This window comes from Mirounga leonina, unplaced genomic scaffold, assembly GCF_011800145.1.
Source record: "Mirounga leonina isolate KUSES-001 unplaced genomic scaffold, KU_Mleo_1.0 Mir_125, whole genome shotgun sequence".
Lineage (NCBI taxonomy): Eukaryota > Metazoa > Chordata > Mammalia > Carnivora > Phocidae > Mirounga > Mirounga leonina.
Genome location: NW_023270305.1, coordinates 4,379,560 through 4,399,690, shown reverse-complemented (window position 1 = coordinate 4,399,690; position 20,131 = coordinate 4,379,560). Strand labels below are relative to the sequence as shown.

Below are 20,131 nucleotides of genomic sequence, written 5' to 3'. Positions count from 1 at the left end.
CTGCTTCTCAGTCGTTTTCGTGTTGTGAACAGCTTTATCTTCTCTAGATTATTAAATAATCTCTGAAGAAATCGAGGCCTCCCATCAGATAGGGGAAGAGTCATTTATTTTATAGAATGTAACCTACTCCCATAGGGTGCTTGCAAAAGACACTGATACAGATTGGGGTGGGGTTGGATTTGATGTCAGAATTAAAATTTGGTGGGACGAAAAGGAAAATGATTTCATCGGTGCTTACTTGTTTTTGCTATATTTCTATGGGCCAGTAGTCGAGGAAAAGCACTGGAAGATGGCATGAGGGCTGAGGTTATTGGGGCTGCTAGAACAATCATACCACATACTGTGGGGCTTAAACAACAAACATTTCTTCCTCGCGGTTCTGGGGGTTGGGAAGTCCAAGATCAAAGCTCTGGCAAATTAGCTTCTGGTGGGTTCTGCTTGCTGCGTTCTCACATGTTGCAAGGGTTGAGGGAACTCTCTGCAGGGCTCCAACATCATGAGCCCGTCACCTCCCAAAGGCCCCCATATCTTAGTTTTTTTAAATGTATTTATTTACTTTTAATTGAAGTGTAGTTGACACGGAATGTAACAGTAGTTTCAAATGCACAGCATAGTGATTTGATAACTCTATACGTTATGCTTGTACTCACAAGTGTATCTACCATCTGTCATGATATAACACCATTACAGTACCTTGACTGTGTTCCCTGTACTTTCATAACCCGTGATTTACTCATTCCATAGCTGGAAGCCTGGACCTCCCACTCCCCTTCACCCACTTTGCTCATCCCCCACCCCATACCCTCTGGCAGTCATCAGTTCTCTTATTTATGGGTCTGCTTACGCTTTTTTGTTTGTTTGCTCATTTGTTTTTTAGATTCTACATGTAAGTGAAATCATATATTTGTCTGACTTATTTCCCTTAGCATAATACCCTCTAAGTCCATCCATGTTGTCGCAAATGACAAGATCTCTTTCTTTTGTATAGCAGAATAATATTCCATTGTGTATATGCACCCAAAGGCCCCACTTCTTAATACCATCATGTTTTGGGGGCTTAGAATTTCAACATGTGAATTTTAGCAGACGACACATTCAATTTTTAGTAGGTGCTTTTGGTAAAGAGAACAGCGTAACAGATTCTTTCACCCATTCTGGAAATAGAGGTTGGGACGAGTGGTATAACGATGGAGTGTGCTTTCTGTGACCAGTGAACATATTGCTCCCCTGCTGTCTTCCCTGCGCTCTCACACTGCAGTCCTTAGTCTCTCTGGAAAGCTTGAAGGACAAAGAAATATGCTTGTTTATAAGTTCACCCCAAACACTCAGTGGGTGTATCGTTCATTTCATTCATGCTCCAAATGCTCCTCAGGCGTTTTCTGTGTGTCAAAGCTCGTGCTAGTGATTGGGAGCAGAGTTGGGAAACCCTTCACGTGCGGAGCCTGTATTTCAGTGGGGGAGACAAAGAAACCCACCAATAAAGTATTTGTAATAATGTAACGGTAGGTGGTAGTGAGGACTGTGAGGATAACTTCAAGGTAAGGGGAGAATGCTTGATACTGGGGGAGTGAAGGTCTGATTTAGATCGGAAGGTTGGTGTATCAGGAGTCACTCTTGAGCAGAAACCTGACTGAGCCAAGCAGAACAAGTACAGAGAGCCTTTTTTGAAGGAAGATGCTTGACATCTTTGTAGAACAGAAAGGAGGCTTGTGTAGTATGAACAGAGTAAACAGCGGGAGGAATGATGGGGGATGAAATCAAGGAGGTGGTAAGAAGAGGCCAATGTGCCAAGCCGTGTACAAACTATGAGGAGGACCCCGGATTTTATTCTGAGTAGGACGGAAAGCGGTTGGAGAATGTAGGCAGTGCGGTTGTGTGATCCAGCTTCACTTTCCGAAGACCATTTAAGTGCTTTGTGGAGAACTGACAGCATGAGTCAGGGCAGGGGCAAAGAGGTCTCTGATCTGGTGCTCTAGGGGAGAGGTGGTGAAGTGGTGGACCGGGGCAGCGGTGAAGCAAGTGGGAGATGTATTTTGTGGACCTGTGAATGGTCTGGATGTGGGATATGCAGGGAAGAGGGGAAGCAAGGGTGACGTAGCCGAGATGGTTGGGTAAATGTCGATCCCACAGACAGATGGTGGATGCTTGACTCGGGGGTACGTCTGCACCTCTCTTCTCATTGTGTGTATCACACTGGGTATGATTATGGTGACTTTTCTGTCTCGCGTCTTGGACTTCTTGAGCCTACGTGCCTCAGACGAAGTGTGGAACCCTGTGCCTGATACCAGATTGTTTTTGTTAAGTGTCAGTTGTCATTCTCATCATCATTTCCAGCAGTGCCTTCACAGTTTCCCGAGGCTGTGGTTGGCATCAAGTGAGGACTCCGTAAACTCGGAGGAATGGGTGACTGTGTTTGACTTGGCTCTTCCAGTGAGGAGCTTTACGATCTGAGGAAGGTCAACCTGAAGACAGTTAACTACTAGGGATCCGAAAGCGCTTGCCAGTGAGGACCGCTGCTGACAGGTCCTGAAGGCAGTTGTGGGGTGGCGGGGAAGAGGCAAGGGGCGCACTTCCATCTTGCCTCCAGCTTGGTAGGGTTTCAGCAGGTGAGATCCTTGGTGGGCCTGGAAGCAGGGTGGGGTCTGCCGAGGCAGTCAGCATGGACAGGGCCCTCGTGGTGGAAGAAAGGCATAGAAGCTGGTAGGACGTGTGAAGTAGATCTTGGTTGGAATAAAGAATTAGTCTTGAATGTTTGATTGACATTGAAGAACTTTAAATGTTATTTTACATAGTTTAGACTTGCTACTGTGGCCTGTTAGTCTTGTTCAGAGCTACTAAAGATGTGCTGAGCAGGGCAGCAATATGTACAAAATGATGTGTTGGGAAGGTTACTCTGACTGTAGGTTAGAAAACTTGTCGTGTGTTTAACACTGATTGCTTCTTTGTTTTTAATGCACTGATGTCCAAATGACCAGGAAAATCAGAAGGCACTGCAGGCTGAGGTTGAAGGGCTGCTTTTAGAATGTGGGTGCCATTCTTACCCGCTCTGCTGGGCGTCCATGTCAAACTGACACATAGTCCGTAGATCCCACAGTTCACGTGGATCCATTTCTCCGGAAACAACCCTCCTTCTCCCCTCCGCATCTGCCCCCAGCGCTCTTTCCTTCTATCTACTGTTCTTCACTTTGTTCTGTTTAGGGGCAAGAATTCGGTGGTGCTTATCAAATTGGAACCATAGCCAATGAAGGTCTAGAAAAACAAGGCTGTCATCCTTTTTATGAATCTGTCCTCTCCGATCCCTTTGTCATAGAGGTAAGGACAGTGTGCCTAAGAACATAGATTCAACTGTTATGCTGTTGTGGGCATTTTAGTATAAACAAAAATGAAAATGTTCCTGAAAATTTACTTCTTTAGCTTTGTTCTTACTCATGTTACTCACTGGTTTTATGTGACTTTTTTTTCATATATATATATTTTAAATATTTATTTTATTTATTTTAGAGAGAGGGAGTGAGTTGGGGGAGGGGGGAGGGAGAGAGAGTATCTCAAGCCGACTTCTGCTGAGCACAGAGCCCAACGCTGGGCTCGATCTCACAACCTGGAGATCGTGACTTGAGCTGAAATCAAGAGTTGGATGCTTAACTGACTGAGCTATCTAGGCGACCTGGTTTTATGCGATTTGTATATATTATATTATGAGATTAAAATCTGTTTCAAGCTTTACATATAAAATAATATGTTTTAGTAAGTGAGAAGTTATAATTTGAATCATCAAAAGATATAAAATCCTGTAATTCTGTTCTAAGGATATCTTTAAAGAAAAAAGTTACCAGCTAAAAGGTGTAACTGCTTCTGTCTAGTCTGCAGTGACCTATGACCCCCACCAGCATGTTCCAGTGGAAAGCTTTGCAGAGGTATTGCTAAGAACTGGGAAGCTGGCTGAGACCAAAACTGAAGGGGAAGAGGTATTTCCAACAACAGAAGGTATGAAAGAAGGTTCTAGTTCCCTGACAGTGTGTAACTCCTATTAGGGGAACCATAAATGAAAAATGATGAGTGAATGGGGGTGGGGAAAAACAATAATAAAGTTTTGTAATTCTGAATAACTTAACTTGACACCATCATGCATTTATTTAAAACATTTGAGTACTTCCGGTTTTCCGGATACTTACTAATATTGAGGATTTAAAAGGATAAGTATGACATAATTGAAGTGATTCTTATAGGTGTTTCTGATCTTATGTGTTAATTAAGAACTCTTAAGTATTTGCTTCACAGAATGTAGATGTATATTTCATCTTAAGAATTTTCTGCATGGCCACATATCTTTCTGTGTAGAATTTTTTTGGAAAGAATTAAATGTATGTAAGTTCATCAAAGATACCTTTCCATGTGTATGTTTTTTTTTCTTTTTAGTCTCCTTACTTCTTTTTAAGGTTCCAGGATAGTTTCCTTGACTATTTTTTTTTTTTCAGTTCCCCCTCTCTCTGCTCTGCATCTTTAGTGAATACCTCATGATATAAAGGCTGCTGGAGCTCCAGCTATCTCTCTATATTCCAGGCATCAGTAAGGAGAAAAGAGGAAGTAGGGCAAAACAGTCTCCTTGGTAGTCCTATCCACGCCTTCCACTTAGATATTTCTGGCTGTCTTTCACTGCCAGTAAACCTGGATGATGTGGTCTTAACTGAGCACTTTGCTGCATGGAATAAAATTTGGGGAAAATGTATATGGGGAATAAAACTGCCGTTTTCCCAGAAACCTGATCCTGTCACTCATTTTTGGATAATCCTTCTTTCAATCAATAGTTATATGTAGTTGGGAAGAGGGGAAGCAAGTACCATTTTTCTATCTACTCTGCAGGCCTCTTGGATACTAGAGGTTTTTACTAAGTATACCATTTTCCTTCAGTTCTGAGATGCATTTTTTTTTTACCTTTATTTCTGAAATCAGGGTATCTCACAGTTGATGAGTACATTGTTTTTTTTTTTTTTTTTCCTCCTCCAAAAAGCTATTATTAAATTCATGGCACACCTTACAAATAATGCTGAATATACGTGAAGAGTATAGTTGCATTGCTGTTTACCCTTTTAATTATTCTTTATTACTACTTTTCTTTTTTAAATTATCCTTTAATTTTTTCAATTCCATAGACATTTATTTGTAGCTAACATTTACTTTGTCTACAGTAAGAGAAGACCTATATCAAATGCTATTAGTACAGTATCTTACTTAATCTTAATAACAGACCCCCTGATATTTACCATCACTCCTATTTTAGAGATAAAGACCCATATCTCAGAGACATGAAGTCATTGTGGTTTTTGTTGTTGTTGTTGTTTTGTTACAAAGCCAGTGGTTGGTTGAACTTAATTCAGATTCAGCTTTGTCTGATCATTGCAGTGGGTAGTATTGTCCACGTTTGGTGCTGTGTCAGACCCCGAATCAAAAAAAGGAGTTAACAGTAAGAAACAAAAACCTGCCAGTGTTGTTGTTTAGTTTGGTATTTTCTATTCAAAACTTGTCAATCTATTAAAGATAGCATTTTTGCAAGGTGGAGTTTGTGCTGAGGAGGAAAAATTGTCCTGAAGAGAAAAACACCTCAAAATGGAATTATGGTTTATTCCCCTTTCATTTGACCACACATGACATTTCCATACTCAGTAAAATTCTGCAGGTAGCAGAGAAATAGGAGGTGTCCTCTCTTTCACTCATTTGTTCCTCAAACCTGCTTCTAGATAAATTATCTTTAATTATTTGCTTATGGATCAAGCTATGATTGATTATTGAGACGGTTTGCATGGATAGAATCTAAGACCTTAAGAAAATAGTGGGTTGGGTGTAGAAGTGTATCACCCACTGGTTGGCATAATAATGCCTGAAATCATAACCAAGAAGTTTGGAAACATTGATTCACTCGATATTTCTATTATTTAGCTTGCAGCATACAGATGTGTGAGTGTGAGCACCTCTTACACAGAAGGCCTCCTTTGCAAAAAGGCAAGATAATGGCATCACATTATAAAGGTCCCAGAGATGGATGCCTTCTCAGAATGATTTCTCAGTTTATGAAGGCTTCTTCTATTTTTCCAGAGCTGTTTTCTTGGAGAAAGTGAAAGGCCTGTGTGAGGCACAGATTTCTGGGTTATTAGGCCTCCCCTTTTCTTAGGGTCTTTAGGTACTTGACCATCTCTGCTACAGTTGCTAACTAAATGATGAGGCATCCAAATGATCATGAAACATGAAACAAATAGGTGTTTCTCAGGAGCTGTTGGAGTAGGGGAGACATACCTGATGATGAATCAGAGGATCCCTGTCTAGTTCCTTTTCTCACCATGTGTTCATTATTCACTGAAGGAATGGTCCTTCAGAGTCCTTGTACTTGGAATGTAAAGTTAAAGAAGACATGGTCCTGTCTTGAGAGGGCTTACCCTTGGGGTGAGGAGACAGACAAATCTGTGTATGATAAGGGCTGTAACAGTCCACGCAAGAGGCGCCGGGATCATAGACATGTGACAGCAGAGTGGAAAGGGGTCTGAAGAGTCTTCCTGGAGCTGGTGATACTTGACCTGGGTTTTGAAGGATGAACAAGGGCAATGTAGAAAGAAAGACTGGGGTGGGTGAGAATTGAGAGGGAGGTGGGAGAGGGAGAAGGGGCATATTTTGGAAGAGGGAATAAAATTCACAGAAGCAAAGATGGCGAACATCACAGTTTTCCAGGGATTTGTAGGTTATTCTGATACCTGGAAAGAAGAGTATATGTAGGCAACCAGTGAAGGAACAAGGCAACACAAGTCTGGGAAGAGATGAAAGGCCTCGTGTGCTAAGTTAAACGTTTTAAATGAACCTTCCACTGAAAGCTGTAGGGGTTTCAAGCAGAAGAGTATTATTTAGTTTTTCTTTACCTTGTTATCTGTAAAGTGGGCGCAGCAGCTTGTAGGTTCTGTCCTGGACTGTTGCTCACCAGTGGTGACGATGGGCCCCTCTTGGGCACCGTTTCATAGACTGGTCCTTGGCCTGTGTTAACGCTCTTGGAGTCTTCGTGTGCTGTAGCTGATCCAGTTATCATTTCCCCTTGTTTCCAAGGCCAGCTGCTGTCGTTCATCCTTGTTTCACATTAGAACCCCTTAGGGAATTTTTAAGAAGTATGGAAGCCTGGGATCCTGGGATCCAGGTTCTGTATTTCAGAACCTCTGGACTGTGGCTCATGCATTACATATTTTCTGGAGTTCCTAAAGCAATTCAGTTGTTAAGCTGTGGTTCAGACCCTTTGGAAGTTTCACTTAACATTGCTAGCATCTCCCCACCCATCAGGTCTATTCTTCAAACTGACACACTTGCTTTCCAAGCCTCTCACCTGACAATCTGGAGAAAGCCATGTATCTATACCTTTGACATCTGTGTCTGGGCTCTCCCACCTGAGGGTCAAACCCTGAGTGTCCTGTCTATTTCTAACATGTTTATTGGGCTGCTCGGGTTTTCTGTGTGGCAGGTGCAGTGTCTCTCCATGCTGATAAAAGTGAGCATGGTGCGTGCATCATTCGCTGCTGGGAAAGGGATGGAGACTGTGCGCCTCCATCCGAGGCCTGGGGGAGTGTGTGCTCTTTTAGTGTGTCTGTGCGATTTTAGTGGGACTGCAGGTGTTTCCTTTCAGTCCTGGTGTTTCTTCAAATTGTCTTTTCTGACGCTCAGATTTTACTACTCCACCAAGGGAAAAAATCCAAGTCCATTGAAGCATTAAAAATTTTTTTCCGATTTTGTTGAATTGAGTGGGGAAAAGCTTTCAGAACCCTTGTATATATTAAAAATGAATTTTTGCTTAAAATATAGAAGTTATTTTAATAATATTCCTTTATTTTACATTTGGGGTTGTAATTTATGATGCATGTTCATAAATACTGTCACGTTAGATATCTCTTGATAATGCTAACTTATCTGAAATAGATATCTTTGACTTTTATCAGGAACTCAGCAGAATTGAAAAGTGATATAGGTTAAATGACCCAGATTAAAAAATTATAAAAATATGACTCCTGACTTTGGTTCACAAGTAGGTCATAATACAAATTAAACTTCCCAACGTGATCTTACTTTTCAGAATTTTTAATAAAATTGATGAAAAGGGTTTTATGGAGACTAGCTGAAGAAAACTGATCATTATTTATTTAGCTAAATGAATGATTTAATGGCTGATGATTTCCAAATCAATAATACGGGCAGCTTTCCTATATGAATTTAATTCTGGAATTAAATTTATCATAGAGTGCTTTCCAGAGGCACTGAGTTTGCACAGAATTAGTGCTTGGAGGCTTAGGCGTAGATTTCATCTGATTTTGGCTGTATACCTTGTTTAGAAAATGCATCATATTCAAGATTTTAGAACCAGCATTGCAAATTAAATTCATACACACTGATAAGTAAATGTAGGGTAGGCTCTTCTTTTTTCTTTTTTGGTTGTTTTTCATATACCTTAATGTTAATGTCAAATCACTGTGACTTCATCTGTGGCAAGTGTGACATCTGGTGAATCCCAGTGAGACCCCATGGGATCAGTCTACTTCACATTCTCCCTGATAATTTTGTCAAATGTTGCCTCAATGGCTTGCAGATTCAAAGACTAAGAAACTTCCTATATGTGGGGTTTGATTACCACTTTGTAAGAATCCTTGAGTCTCAGTGCTGCCTAGAAGGTTTTGGTGCCCAGGGGCATGACTTCATATAACCCTGATTACCTCTCAAAGGCCCAAATCCATCACTCTGTGGATCAGGGCTTCAACAAATAAATTTTGGGGGAGCACAAACATCTAGTTCATAACACTGCCTTGACAGATTAGCCACCTTTCCCAGTTTCGGTCATTTATGTTAGCTTTCCCAGCCTGTGTAAAAGCAATGAGGTAATACTATTTCCTTTGTGGGGTTTTTGTGACACTTAGAGCTAATTCATGCAAAACATTTTTCTCCTATCTGGCTTCTCCCAGCAGAGCAGATAGTTTAAAAATGATAAGTATTTTTGTTTTATAATAATTACTGTTGTTCTATAAAGCAATGGCATGAGCACAGTGCAGAGAATTTGCACATAAGTCATTTGAGTGTCAGACTAATTCGGCTGGTGTGTAGGATATGGATAATATCAGTTAAAACCACAAATTAATGTTGGCTCATATTTACAGAGACCTGAAGTACCAAACAGAATTTAATTTTCATTCTTTATGAAATGGCAAACCATTGAAGAGGGGTGTGTGTGTGTGTGTGTGTTTTAAGCTGTCGAGACATGATTACACTAGTGCTTGATTAAAATTAATAGAAAAGTAGTATGAAAGTGCTGTTTTAGAATGGATTGGAAGAAGGAAGACTGAAGGCATCAAGTAAGGTCGGAAGGTTGTTGAAAGAGTCTAATTTTTTTTTTTTTTAAAGATTTTATTTATTTATTTGACAGAGAGAGACGCAGCGAGAGAGGGAACACAAGCAGGGGGAGTGGGAGAGGGAGAAGCAGGCTTCCCAAGAGCAGGGAGCCCGATGCGGGGCTCGATCCCAGGACCCTGGGATCATGACCTGAGCCGAAGGCAGACGCTTAACGACTGAGCCACCCAGGTGCCCCGAAAGAGTCTAATTTTTAAACTACAGTGTGTGGCTGTGAAAATAGAAAGTGTGGGAAAGAGTTCTTTGGAAATGAATCAGCTTGCTTGGATGGCTGATGGTTGGGAGCAGAGAGGAGGGTGAAGTCCAAGATGACTCTGGGATTTTATGTTTTGCTAGTGGGGACAGTAGTGGAAAGGAGAGGATTGTTGAGTTTGTTAGAACGGAGAGCTCTCAAAGGAGCATTTTTCCCTGAGACTGGTGTGATTTACTTATGTGTTGGCACGGGGCCAATGGAAAAGGACTTGCTCTGATTCTAAATCCCCTTTGTTGATTGAGGAAAACAGTTACTTTCTTCCACAGAGAGGTTGGGAGGAATAACTAGTTCAAGTAAGTGTTGAGTGCTCCATGAGAAGCAGCTGAGTAACAGCGAGGATGGTTCCAGAAGTGCGTCAGCTAATCGGGTGATTGTAAGTCTGCTGTTGTCTTCCTGCTGCAATTAGTCTACACGCCTAAATGCAGTAGCTAATTCATTAATAACTATGATTTATATAAAATGGAAGTAATCACCTCTGTTACGGCCATGGCAGTTACTAATGGGAGAACCTATTATCTGTCATTTTGGGGGGAAATCAGAAAGTGTCCTAAATGAAAAAATTTAAAAAATGATTTGTTTCCTCAAGTCTGTAGTTTATAGAGGTGGGGGAAGGAACTTTCTAGGTGCTTTCTATATGCTAATGACATGATCTGTACTTTACTTCATTTAATCCTAGTTTACATGTGAGGAAAATTAAGGCTCTGTTCTAAAATCCAAAATGCTTTAAGGACTTTTTGTAATTTGTTTGGCATCAAAACCTAATTAAGCTGACATGAGGTTATTTAAGTCTTTGCTTTATCTTGTTTAGTGTGAGCATTTAAATGTTTTATAGCAGAATATTAATGTCCTTGATTATTGGGTGCTCTCAGACTGGCTGAAGGTATCAAATAATATGTGATATACTTACAGTATAACTTCCTGAAAGTCTAAAACCTTCTGAATTCCGGGACACAAAATCATGCAGTAAACGGTGGGTCTCAGTTTTGATCCCAGTTCTCTTTCTGAAGATGGTTTCCTTCTCGCTGTATCATTTTGATGTAGGAAAGACGTTATTAGGGTTCGAAGCCGACGGCCAAGAAAGAATTCTTGAGACGTCTTTAGTGCAAAAAGGTGATTTTATTAAAGCACGGGGCCAGGACCCATGGGCAGAAAGAGCTGCTACACCGGGGTTGTGAGGGGTGGCTGATTATAAACTATGAGGTTGGGGGAGGTAAGTAAAAGGGAGGTTTCAGGAGAACTTTCATATGCTAAGGAGGACCTACTAGATACCAGAGGCCTTGCCATTGTCAAATTAAGGTAGTTTTTCCCCTCTAGCAAAGGCATTAACATTAAGATAGTTGGGAGATTCCTGGAAGGTCAGACTTGTCCCACCCAGGAGCACGGGGTGTGGGAGGTTGCAGCATGTCCGCTTATGCTTTGTTTTCAGTCTTCCTTCTGCTCCTTCATCAATTCTGCCTCATTTTATAGTTTATAGATGTTGTTTTAGTTCTAAAATTATGTGGGATTTTGGTTTTATTTAGATATGGTAAGACATCCAGAAGTGGAAATGATTGTCACTAAGGAAGAAGTTTATATTCACACATCTCTAGAAACAGGAGGCAGGGCAGGCCACATAGCCCCAGCGGGGGAAGCACTTGGGTCAGTCAGGAGTCAGAGGCAGAGGGTTGAGGGAAAGCAAGGGCAAAAACCTTTATTGTGTTTTCCATGGGAATGAATAGGGGAGGGATTGTAGGTAAACTTGAGAAAGCCTAAAATAGATGGTTTGAATAATTTTGTAAGATTCCAGGCTTGAGAGTTGTCTCTACTTGTCCAGTACCTAGCCCTGGGGTGATTAGGACAGAAGAATATAAAAGCCAGTGAGAAAAGGTGGTTCAGAGTATTGGCTCTGAATTGGTTGGTTTGCATATCAAAGGTATGCTCACGGGCAGCTTGTTTGCTATCTTGAGGAACTGTCTAGCTCTCCAAGGGCAGTTTGTCCAGGTTTATCAAGACCCCCCCAAATGTCAAAGCATCATAAAAAAAAAAGATAAACACATTTTTATGTATGAAATAAAATCTATGTGGATATTATTCACTTAGAGCAAACATTTGTTGCTTGGTAAAAGTAACAATGATGATTCTTTACACTTCCGAGGGTGATTTTGTCATCTTTGAGCTCATGAAAATTTGCTATTTTCTCTTTTTTCTGCTGTATTAAACTTTGTATGTCCAAGAAATGCTAGAGATCATCTTGTCAATTATGTCTATGAAATAATATAACTATCTTAAAAATAAACCTACTGGAATTTAGGTATTCAGATGAAGATCCTCCCCTTGAAAGATATTTCCTGGGGACTATGCATTTATTTCAATTATGTCATCACTGTTCTTTTTCCTTGTTTTAGTTTGTTGTTGGGTTGTTTTGTTTTGGAATTTCCTTCAGGGTCTGTAGCATATTCATTGGATTACCTTTGGAGTATTTTCATCTCTTGAGGGTGCTTTGGTTTTGGGATACAGACAAATGCACATTAGATGGAGTGAAAGATTAAGTCAATCATATGATTAAAAAAAAAAACCAAAACAGATCTGACTGGAAGAGAATCAGTGACGGTACTGATATTCCCAGTAGGCCTCCGATTGGCCCCAACCACAACTCTAGGAGGTATGGCCCTTTGGTAGCCAGAGCAAAGCCCCACACCTGAAATAAAGGCTCCTGAACTTTGAGGAGACAAGGCTAATATTGATGAGTGGGTTCACATAGGCTTATTTGAAAATTGGCTTCCTTTGTGCATAAAGAAGGGAAGTATCTGAAAACAAAATGGGGGTGGGGGAAAAAAAAACTAGGTGAGATTGCAATTGTAGGTCACTTTATAAGAAACTACATAAGAAAGAAAATTAACAGGGAAGAATTATTAGTATGTGAAACTATTGGACTTTTTTTTTTTTTTCTCTCCAAAATACGGGTCCTGACTGTTAAGTTAGGCAGGTATCGAATGGTAGAATATATAAGGCAGATAGAAGTCAAGTGGCAGCCCTGGGGTTTTGTATATGTGTGTGTTTGTACGGTATGCAATTTCTTTTTTTTTTTTTTTTTTAAAGATTTTATTTATTTATTAGAGACAGCTAGAGAGAGAGAAAGAGCACAAGCATGGGGGAGAGGCAGAAGCGGACTCCCCACTGAGCAGAGAGCCCAATGTGGGACTTGATCCCAGGACCCAGAGATCATGACCTGAGCCCAAGGCAGACACTTAACCAACTGAGCCACCCAGGTGCCCCCAGTATGCAATTTCTACACACTAAGTAAATCTTTCTGATATCATCCAAAGTGTTCTGTAGATTAAACTTACAAGTTTCTTCTTGCTTTGTCTTCTGGTGTCCGGAATATATAGCTAACCCCTTCATCCTTTAGTTTTGATAGTGTTCTAGAACACACTCACTTCTTTGTTCTCATAACCGTTTGTCCAAAATTTGATTTAGGCCCTTTGTGGTTTTTATTTATTTGGAGACTTTACTTTCTCTTGTTCTAGTGTGTTTATCCCAAAGGGCAGAGACTTTGATTATTAGTGCAGTGTCTGGTTCAGAGAAGGTTCTCACTGATACGGAAAGAAGGAATGAATTTACAGATAGGCCTTGAAATGAGTAGTTTTTGATTAGCAAAACTCTCTGAAATAGTACGATTCCTTGGAAGTCCTGAGGCTGACTGGTGGTCCAATTTGGTTCATAAGGTTTGGAGAAATCAGAGGATATGAATATTTAGAGAACCAATGTTCTCTCTGTAAGGTACAGTGGAGAAAGCTCAGTTTTTTCCCTCATGAGTCATACAGGAGATTTTGAGTTCTAAGTCAGATTTTGACACTTGTAGGTGGTTCCTTACCCTACCACCATCTCATTGCCCAGACTGCCAGCTAAGCCCAGTTTATATAAATGACTTAAATTTCAGTTCAAGTAAGACAGGAAGGTAAATCTTCTGGAAAAAAATTTTTATGGTGTTTTTCCAAAGTCAAATATCATTTACTTTGGATTATTCACATACTGTTCTCCTTCATTAGTGCAGATCATGAGAGTCTGTGTTATTTAAAAATAAAGGATTTATGTTGTGATTACATACGACTACCTGGTATTTGTCACTAAGACCCTAAATGAATGGAACATTTCCTTATTAATGCAAACTGTATATAAACACAGACTTTGTTGGCAGTGTGCTCTCGTATTAGAGCTATGACATTGATAGGTCATTGCTTATATAAAAAATTTTGTGGAAAAGTTGTTAATAGTTGGGATATTTTAAGATACTATATAATTAAGGCAAGGGTTTTTTGTGGAGTATGATGAAGAGGGATGTTCTTGGAAGGAACAAAACCATCTTCATTGCAGTAATCAAAAGATTTATCCTAAATTTGCACTCACAGCTATTTTGTTTCTTTGATCTTTAGTGCTCATATGCTTATTTTCCATATTAAGCTGTCAGTGATAAACATAATTTTATAGCATGGCCTGGGTCTTTAAAACTAAAAGATTAGCTGTAAGAAACCATCCTCCGTGATCTGTTTGCACTTAGACTTTGTACCTGCACTTAACAGAATTTTCTCCTGTTTAAAAATATAACAAATAGCACAATTTGTCTGAGTTAAGGCAAGGTTACTATTTAATAACATAGTTTCCTGTGATCTGTATTTGGGTGGTGTTAAGAGACATTTGTAAAAGGTCTTAAAGAGTTCTCTGAAGCTAATTATCTTTTGAAATCATATAGGACTAAAAACCTGGCACTTAGTAACTATGAAGGTCATATAGATCCTCAAGTAAAATGATGCATTTTTTTTTTTTTTTTTCTGCCTTCAGTTCTCTTGCGGCTGGCAAGCGATGCTTTACCGAATGACATGACCTTGGCTCTTGCTTATCTCCTTGCCTTACCACAGGTAAGTTTCCCCTTACCAAGAAAAGACATCATGAATAAACAAGAAACCTATACTGGAGATTTTTCACCAATAAATTGTTGATTATAGGCTTCACTTCCTCCTAATTGTTCTTTTGTGCAGGAAGGACTGTGGTGTCAGTATTCAGAGAGCAAATTCTACAATTTTAGCTGAAGTGTTAATTGCAAAATCTTCTTTTACACGCATAGGATCTGCCTTTACGGTTTTTCTGAATTCTAGCGTAGTCCTCTTAAAGTTGAGCTTGGGATGATGTAGTGGAAACTTTGAACCAAAATTCTACAGTGATGACTAGAAATGTAATAGTTTGTGATGATTTCCTTAATTTCCTTTGAGCTAAGTTCCTTCTGTCATGTTCCTTTCTAGGTGTTAGATGCTAACAGGTGCTTTGAAAAGCAGGCCCACTCTGCTTTATCTCTCCAGCTGGCAGCCTATTACTACAGCCTCCAGATCTATGCCCGCTTGGCTCCATGTTTCAGGGACAAGTGCCATCCTCTTTACAGGGTGAGTCCTCATGGCTTCCACTTGATTAACAAGCAGAGTTAAAGCTTCTCTAAAATAGTTAAAACACGTGTTTACCCCTTTGGAGGGACTGATGTGCTTTGTGTCCAGAACGCATTCCCCGTGGCCAACAGCCCCTGCCTTTTCTGTGTTGGATATAGTTGCTTTCCAGGCATCAGTTAAGAAGAGGTCGTTTCCAGTGTTTATTGTGAATGCTGATGCTTCCCACAACTTGGCTGTCATTTATATTATTTTGCAAAGTTCTTAGGGCAGGTTAAAGTAGTAGGAGAGGAGAAATGGAGAATTGGCTTTTTAATTCACTGCCCGAAAGGAAGATGGCTCCAGTTTAGGACAGTAGGCAATACAGTTCTTTGAGTAGTGCTGTTCTTTGATTTATTTTAGAGCCAGAAATATGAGAGTAGTAGCTGGACAGATGAAATGTTGAAACATGGTATACCCACTTGCCACCACGCTCCAGACAACTGTGATATTAACTTTATTGTTGATTTCTGAGCAAAAGTGCCTAAGCATGGCCTCAAGTTACATGTGCCACTTTTTGTGGACACAGAGGTGTGACAGATGCAACTAGAAGATCAGAGCCCTCCGGGTTAACCTGTATATACCAGTTTTAATTATCAGCCTGGGGAAATTATCTGTTTTTTGCACTGGAGTATTTTAAGAGAATTGCCATATCTCTTAAGCAAATATAGATAAGCGTAGCTAAGCAAATATATCAGACTTTCATATCCACTATGTGTACAAATGAAAGGTTCTGATTGTACTGAGGCAGGATTCTTTCTCCCCTGACTTCAAAGCACACTGTGAAGAAGTAATTTCACAATCTAAGTGTGACTGAAAGTTCTAGCTGTCTCAGCCACCCAAAACATAGCTAAGTACATGAAAACACTCCATTTGTGGCAAAAATCTGTGGCTTTCCTTCATCAATTTTTCTTTAAAGAGAGTAACGGTGGCGGGGGGTGGGGGGACCATCTACAACACAGGATAATCTCCCAAGGGCTTACTGTTATTAGATGTGGATTGTCCTGTGGCATAGTTTGATCATGATGAAGTTTGGCCAAGAAAGGAATGTTTTCTTCTTTTATCCAGTTAATGAAAGGTACTAGTTATTTTGGAGATTCTGAATTTATTTTTTTGTTTTTGATAGTTACTGCCGCTTTGTACAGTTACTTTATTCCATGCTCTAGTAATTTTCCTTTGTTCTGTTTTTATGTCTCAGGTATGTTTTTATGTGAAATAAGAAATCAACCTACTGTGCTATAAATTGAGGGAAAGAAGTGATTATATAGGTGGAAATGTGGCAGGTTTCCTTCTGGAACTTAATGGCTTTCTTACATTCAATCAGAATGTTCACAGCATGTTTGCTGGAGTCTGCTTCTAAATACCCTACCTTTCATTAGTGCTGTGTATGTACCCAAGTAACCGTTTCCCCTGAAACTCCAAGTATGTTGAAACACAATGAAGCTTTACTTTGACCAAGCATTATGCCTTGTTATAACCACCAGTCATGTCCTCAGAATGTACTTGACTGAGATTTCTGTGTGGCTCCTGTGGGAATGGGAGCCACCTCTTTTGTTCCCCCGTCCGTGGTCTGTGTTAAGATCACACCATGTGCCTAGCACTGTGTTCCGCTTTCCATGAAGAAGGAGGATTGAAAGGCCAGTCAGCTGGGCACCTCGTGTGTGCCGTGGACTCTGACCGAGTGTTAAGATGAAAAGCCAGATGTGGCTGCCTGGACCCACCACTTACTATAAAAGCGTAGAAGACAGTTGGGTACATGGGGATTGGGGTCTGCCCAAAAGAGCACTTAGTTAAAGGAGTCCTCTTGAAGGAAAATTCTAGTACAGCATATATTTTTCCTGTGTTCCCTGATAGTAAATTATTTTGTACCAAAAGTTAAAAGTCCCAAATCATGTACTATTTGTGAGAGAGGTAAGTTGGGAGAAAACCATGAAATTCCATCCCAACTTTTGTATGTGAAAATCCATTTCCTTCTGCAGATGCTGCAGTCACTCCATAAGGACCCCATTTAAAATTTCCACAACTGAACCATGGGAAGAGACAAAGTAGAACATTGAAAGCTAAGGGTTAGAAGTAAAGGTGCTTCCATCTTGGTTTCTTCTGTGTTCCCAACAGTTCTTTTCACTTAGAAGTGTGAGCATTTTATTTCCAGGTCCTGTATTTTGTATATCGAGTGCCCCTTGTGAAGGACCTAGAGCGTGGCATTGCAGTAAGAAGAATAGTAAGACTTGATTCCTGCCCCTTTTTACCCTTAACCCCAATTTCCGTTTCTTCCTTCCAGCCTGTGTCACCCTGCTGTTGCTACCCTTCAACTCTTGGTCTTGTTCCTGTCACCATTTCCTGTCAAACTATCTTTTCCTTTGCAGATGCCCCTTGGAACTCTCCTGTCTTGCTCTATCCCTGGGCCTCTGATCCTTGGTTGTTGGACCCCCCCCTCCCCCCCATGGCATGATTCCTAACACCTGCTCCCATTCTCCTTTTGGGCCCAGTAGCAGAAGGCAGCTGCTGTTCAGGGTCATTGCTTCAGGAAGCAGCGTTAGATCTGAGTGGGAACAGAAGCCAGTAAAATCCATGTGGCCCAATGGTGATGTCTCCGAACATGATTTCTAACTTCTCAGCTGCTCCAGACAGAAACAGGTGTGCCCTCCAGGAGTGTTAAGACAGCAGCAGCTCCTCGGGCCAGCTCATTCTCCAGGGAGTTCTTGGCAACTCTGTTTGAAGCATTGGGTTGGTTGGTAGCCTGAAAGGTGAGCGGAAGAGTTAGGAAGTATCCGTGATTTTTCTTTCTTTTTTTTTTTAAGATTTTATTTATTTGAGAGAGAGAGAATGAGAGAGAGCATGAGGGGGAGGAGGGTCAGAGGGAGAAGCAGACTCCCTGCCGAGCAGGGAGCCCGATGCGGGACTCGATCCCGGGACTCCAGGATCATGACCTGAGCTGAAGGCAGTCGCTTAACCAACTGAGCCACCCAGGCACCCGATTTTTCTTTTTTTAACATCAAATACAAAGATGGTCTGATATTCTTCCAGATAGATGTGTTAATAGGGAGTTAATAGATGTGTGAATACATCTCCAGTTTTCTCCTCCCTGCCCCATGTCTTCAAGTTAAATCAGTCTCCACGGTTCCTTCACCTAAACCACTGTAACAGCCTGGTAAACCCCACCCTGTCTTCATTTTTGTTAGTTTTGTACCTTTTCCCAGACATCTGTCAGAATGGCCTTTCTGAGGTGGAGACCTTGTCATCTGGCCTTCGGCCTCAAATTCCTCCGTGATTTCCTGTTGTCCTGGCCAGGTCTGCACGTCCCCCACGGTCTGGCCTCTGCCTGTTTCTCCAACTTCATCTTCCTTTTTGTTCCTGCCATACCAGGCCACTTAAATTTCTCAAATGTCCTGTGTATTCTCTTTCCTTGTCTTCAAACCTGTACTCTTTGCCTATGTTTGCCTCCAGCATTTCTTTGCTTAGCTCCTTGGTTCAGGCGTTACCTCACCCGGGCAGGTTATCTGCCGCCTGCCGCTGGCCCGCCGTGCTCCCAGGCTGTGCCTGGTGCTCTTCCCTGGGCATTGTACTGCCCTGTACTTACCTCAGTCATAGCTCTTAAACACTCTCTTGTTTGGAATTTAAATGCTTTTCATCTCACTAGATAACGAGCTATTTGAGGCCAGTGTCTGTGTTGTATTTATTGGTTTTCCCAATGCTTAGAACAGGACCGGGATAATAAAAGGGAGTAAATAAATGTTCACTGGGTAGATTATTGAAAATTAATAAGTAATTCTGTAGCACATGTGAAATTGATGGAATTGTGTGTGTGTGTGTGTGTATTTGCTTAAGTATTTATCGGGTGATTACTTTATGCCAGGCAATGTTCTGGATCCTGGGGAAACACGAGTGAACAAAGTACATAAAAACCTTTGCCCTTTCTAGACTTACATTCCATTGAGGAAAGGACATCATAAGCAAAATAAGTAAATAAAATATATACTATGTTAGATGGTGATAAGAGCTATGAAAATGAAAAGCAAAGAAGAAGAATAAGAAGTATGTGTATGTAGAGTACAATTTAAACAGACTCAGGAAGCACCTCAAATTGAGAAAGTGACTTTTGAGGAAAGACAAAGAGTTGAGTGCAGTGCTGTGAAGATAGGAGGGGGAAGAGTGTTCCACACACAGGGAACAGCAGTAACAAAAGTATCGAAGCATCACTGTGCCCATCATATGTACTATGGTATTTTTTCATAGTGTATTTGAGATGGTATTGAAATTTTACCATATAAAACTCAAAGTGTTGAAGAATTGCCTACCTCTAGATGAAAAGGACAGAAATGCAATCTGTGACCAGACTTCACTGTGACCAGTAAGATTTCCTCTGTCTGGCTAAGAAGTGTCAAAAGGAGTGTGTGTGTGTGTATGTGTGTGTGTGTGTTGGGGTGGGGTGGGTGACAGCAAGGGTCAGCTTAGGGACTTGCATAGGGGAGTTGTAAGTGGACAGTAGAAAGATCAGACTAACCCTGAAAAGGCATTGGCTCTCTTAAAATACCTCACACATTTATTCTGCCAGTTGATCCTTTGAGTAACCCCATTTGGCAGAAGATAAGACTGAGAAATCCAGTGACTTACTCCAGCTTGCTCTGGTGTAAGTGACATCCTATCACTTAGAGCTTCTGCTTCCAAGCTCTGCCTGCTTTTTGCTTGGACCTGAGTGGTTTCTGGCATGCAGGCCTAATGAGTCCTTCCCAGCGGGACATTCCACTGTGGCTACCGGGTAAAATAGAAACTCCTTCATGTGATAGGGAAAACCCTCAATGAACTGACTGGCTCTTCCTTACCCCACCAACCATGATCCCGACACCAGCTCTTTTGAAGTTTATGTTTTAGCTCTTTAGAATTTATCTCTCTCTGAAGTTAACATCCTTTTTCACACCTCTGTGCCTGTGCAGATATAATTTCCCTGCTTAAAGTGCCTCCGTCTTCTTCCCACTCCCAGCATCTAAGTCTGAGCTCAGAAGAGCCTCCT

General features: G+C 41.0%; 1 protein-coding gene across 3 annotated transcripts in view; it reads left to right on the top strand.

Moving 5' to 3' along the window:
- The window catches only part of NBAS (NBAS subunit of NRZ tethering complex), a 322,416-nt gene that overhangs the window by 186,107 nt on the left and 116,178 nt on the right, over window positions 1–20,131 (top strand). For all 3 annotated transcript variants that reach the window (XM_035000616.1, XM_035000615.1, XM_035000617.1), the window contains 4 exons: window positions 3,199–3,312; window positions 3,861–3,984; window positions 14,489–14,565; window positions 14,947–15,084. In XM_035000616.1, coding sequence (XP_034856507.1) covers window positions 3,199–3,312; window positions 3,861–3,984; window positions 14,489–14,565; window positions 14,947–15,084 — 453 coding nt within the window. The remainder of the gene's footprint in view (window positions 1–3,198; window positions 3,313–3,860; window positions 3,985–14,488; window positions 14,566–14,946; window positions 15,085–20,131) is intronic.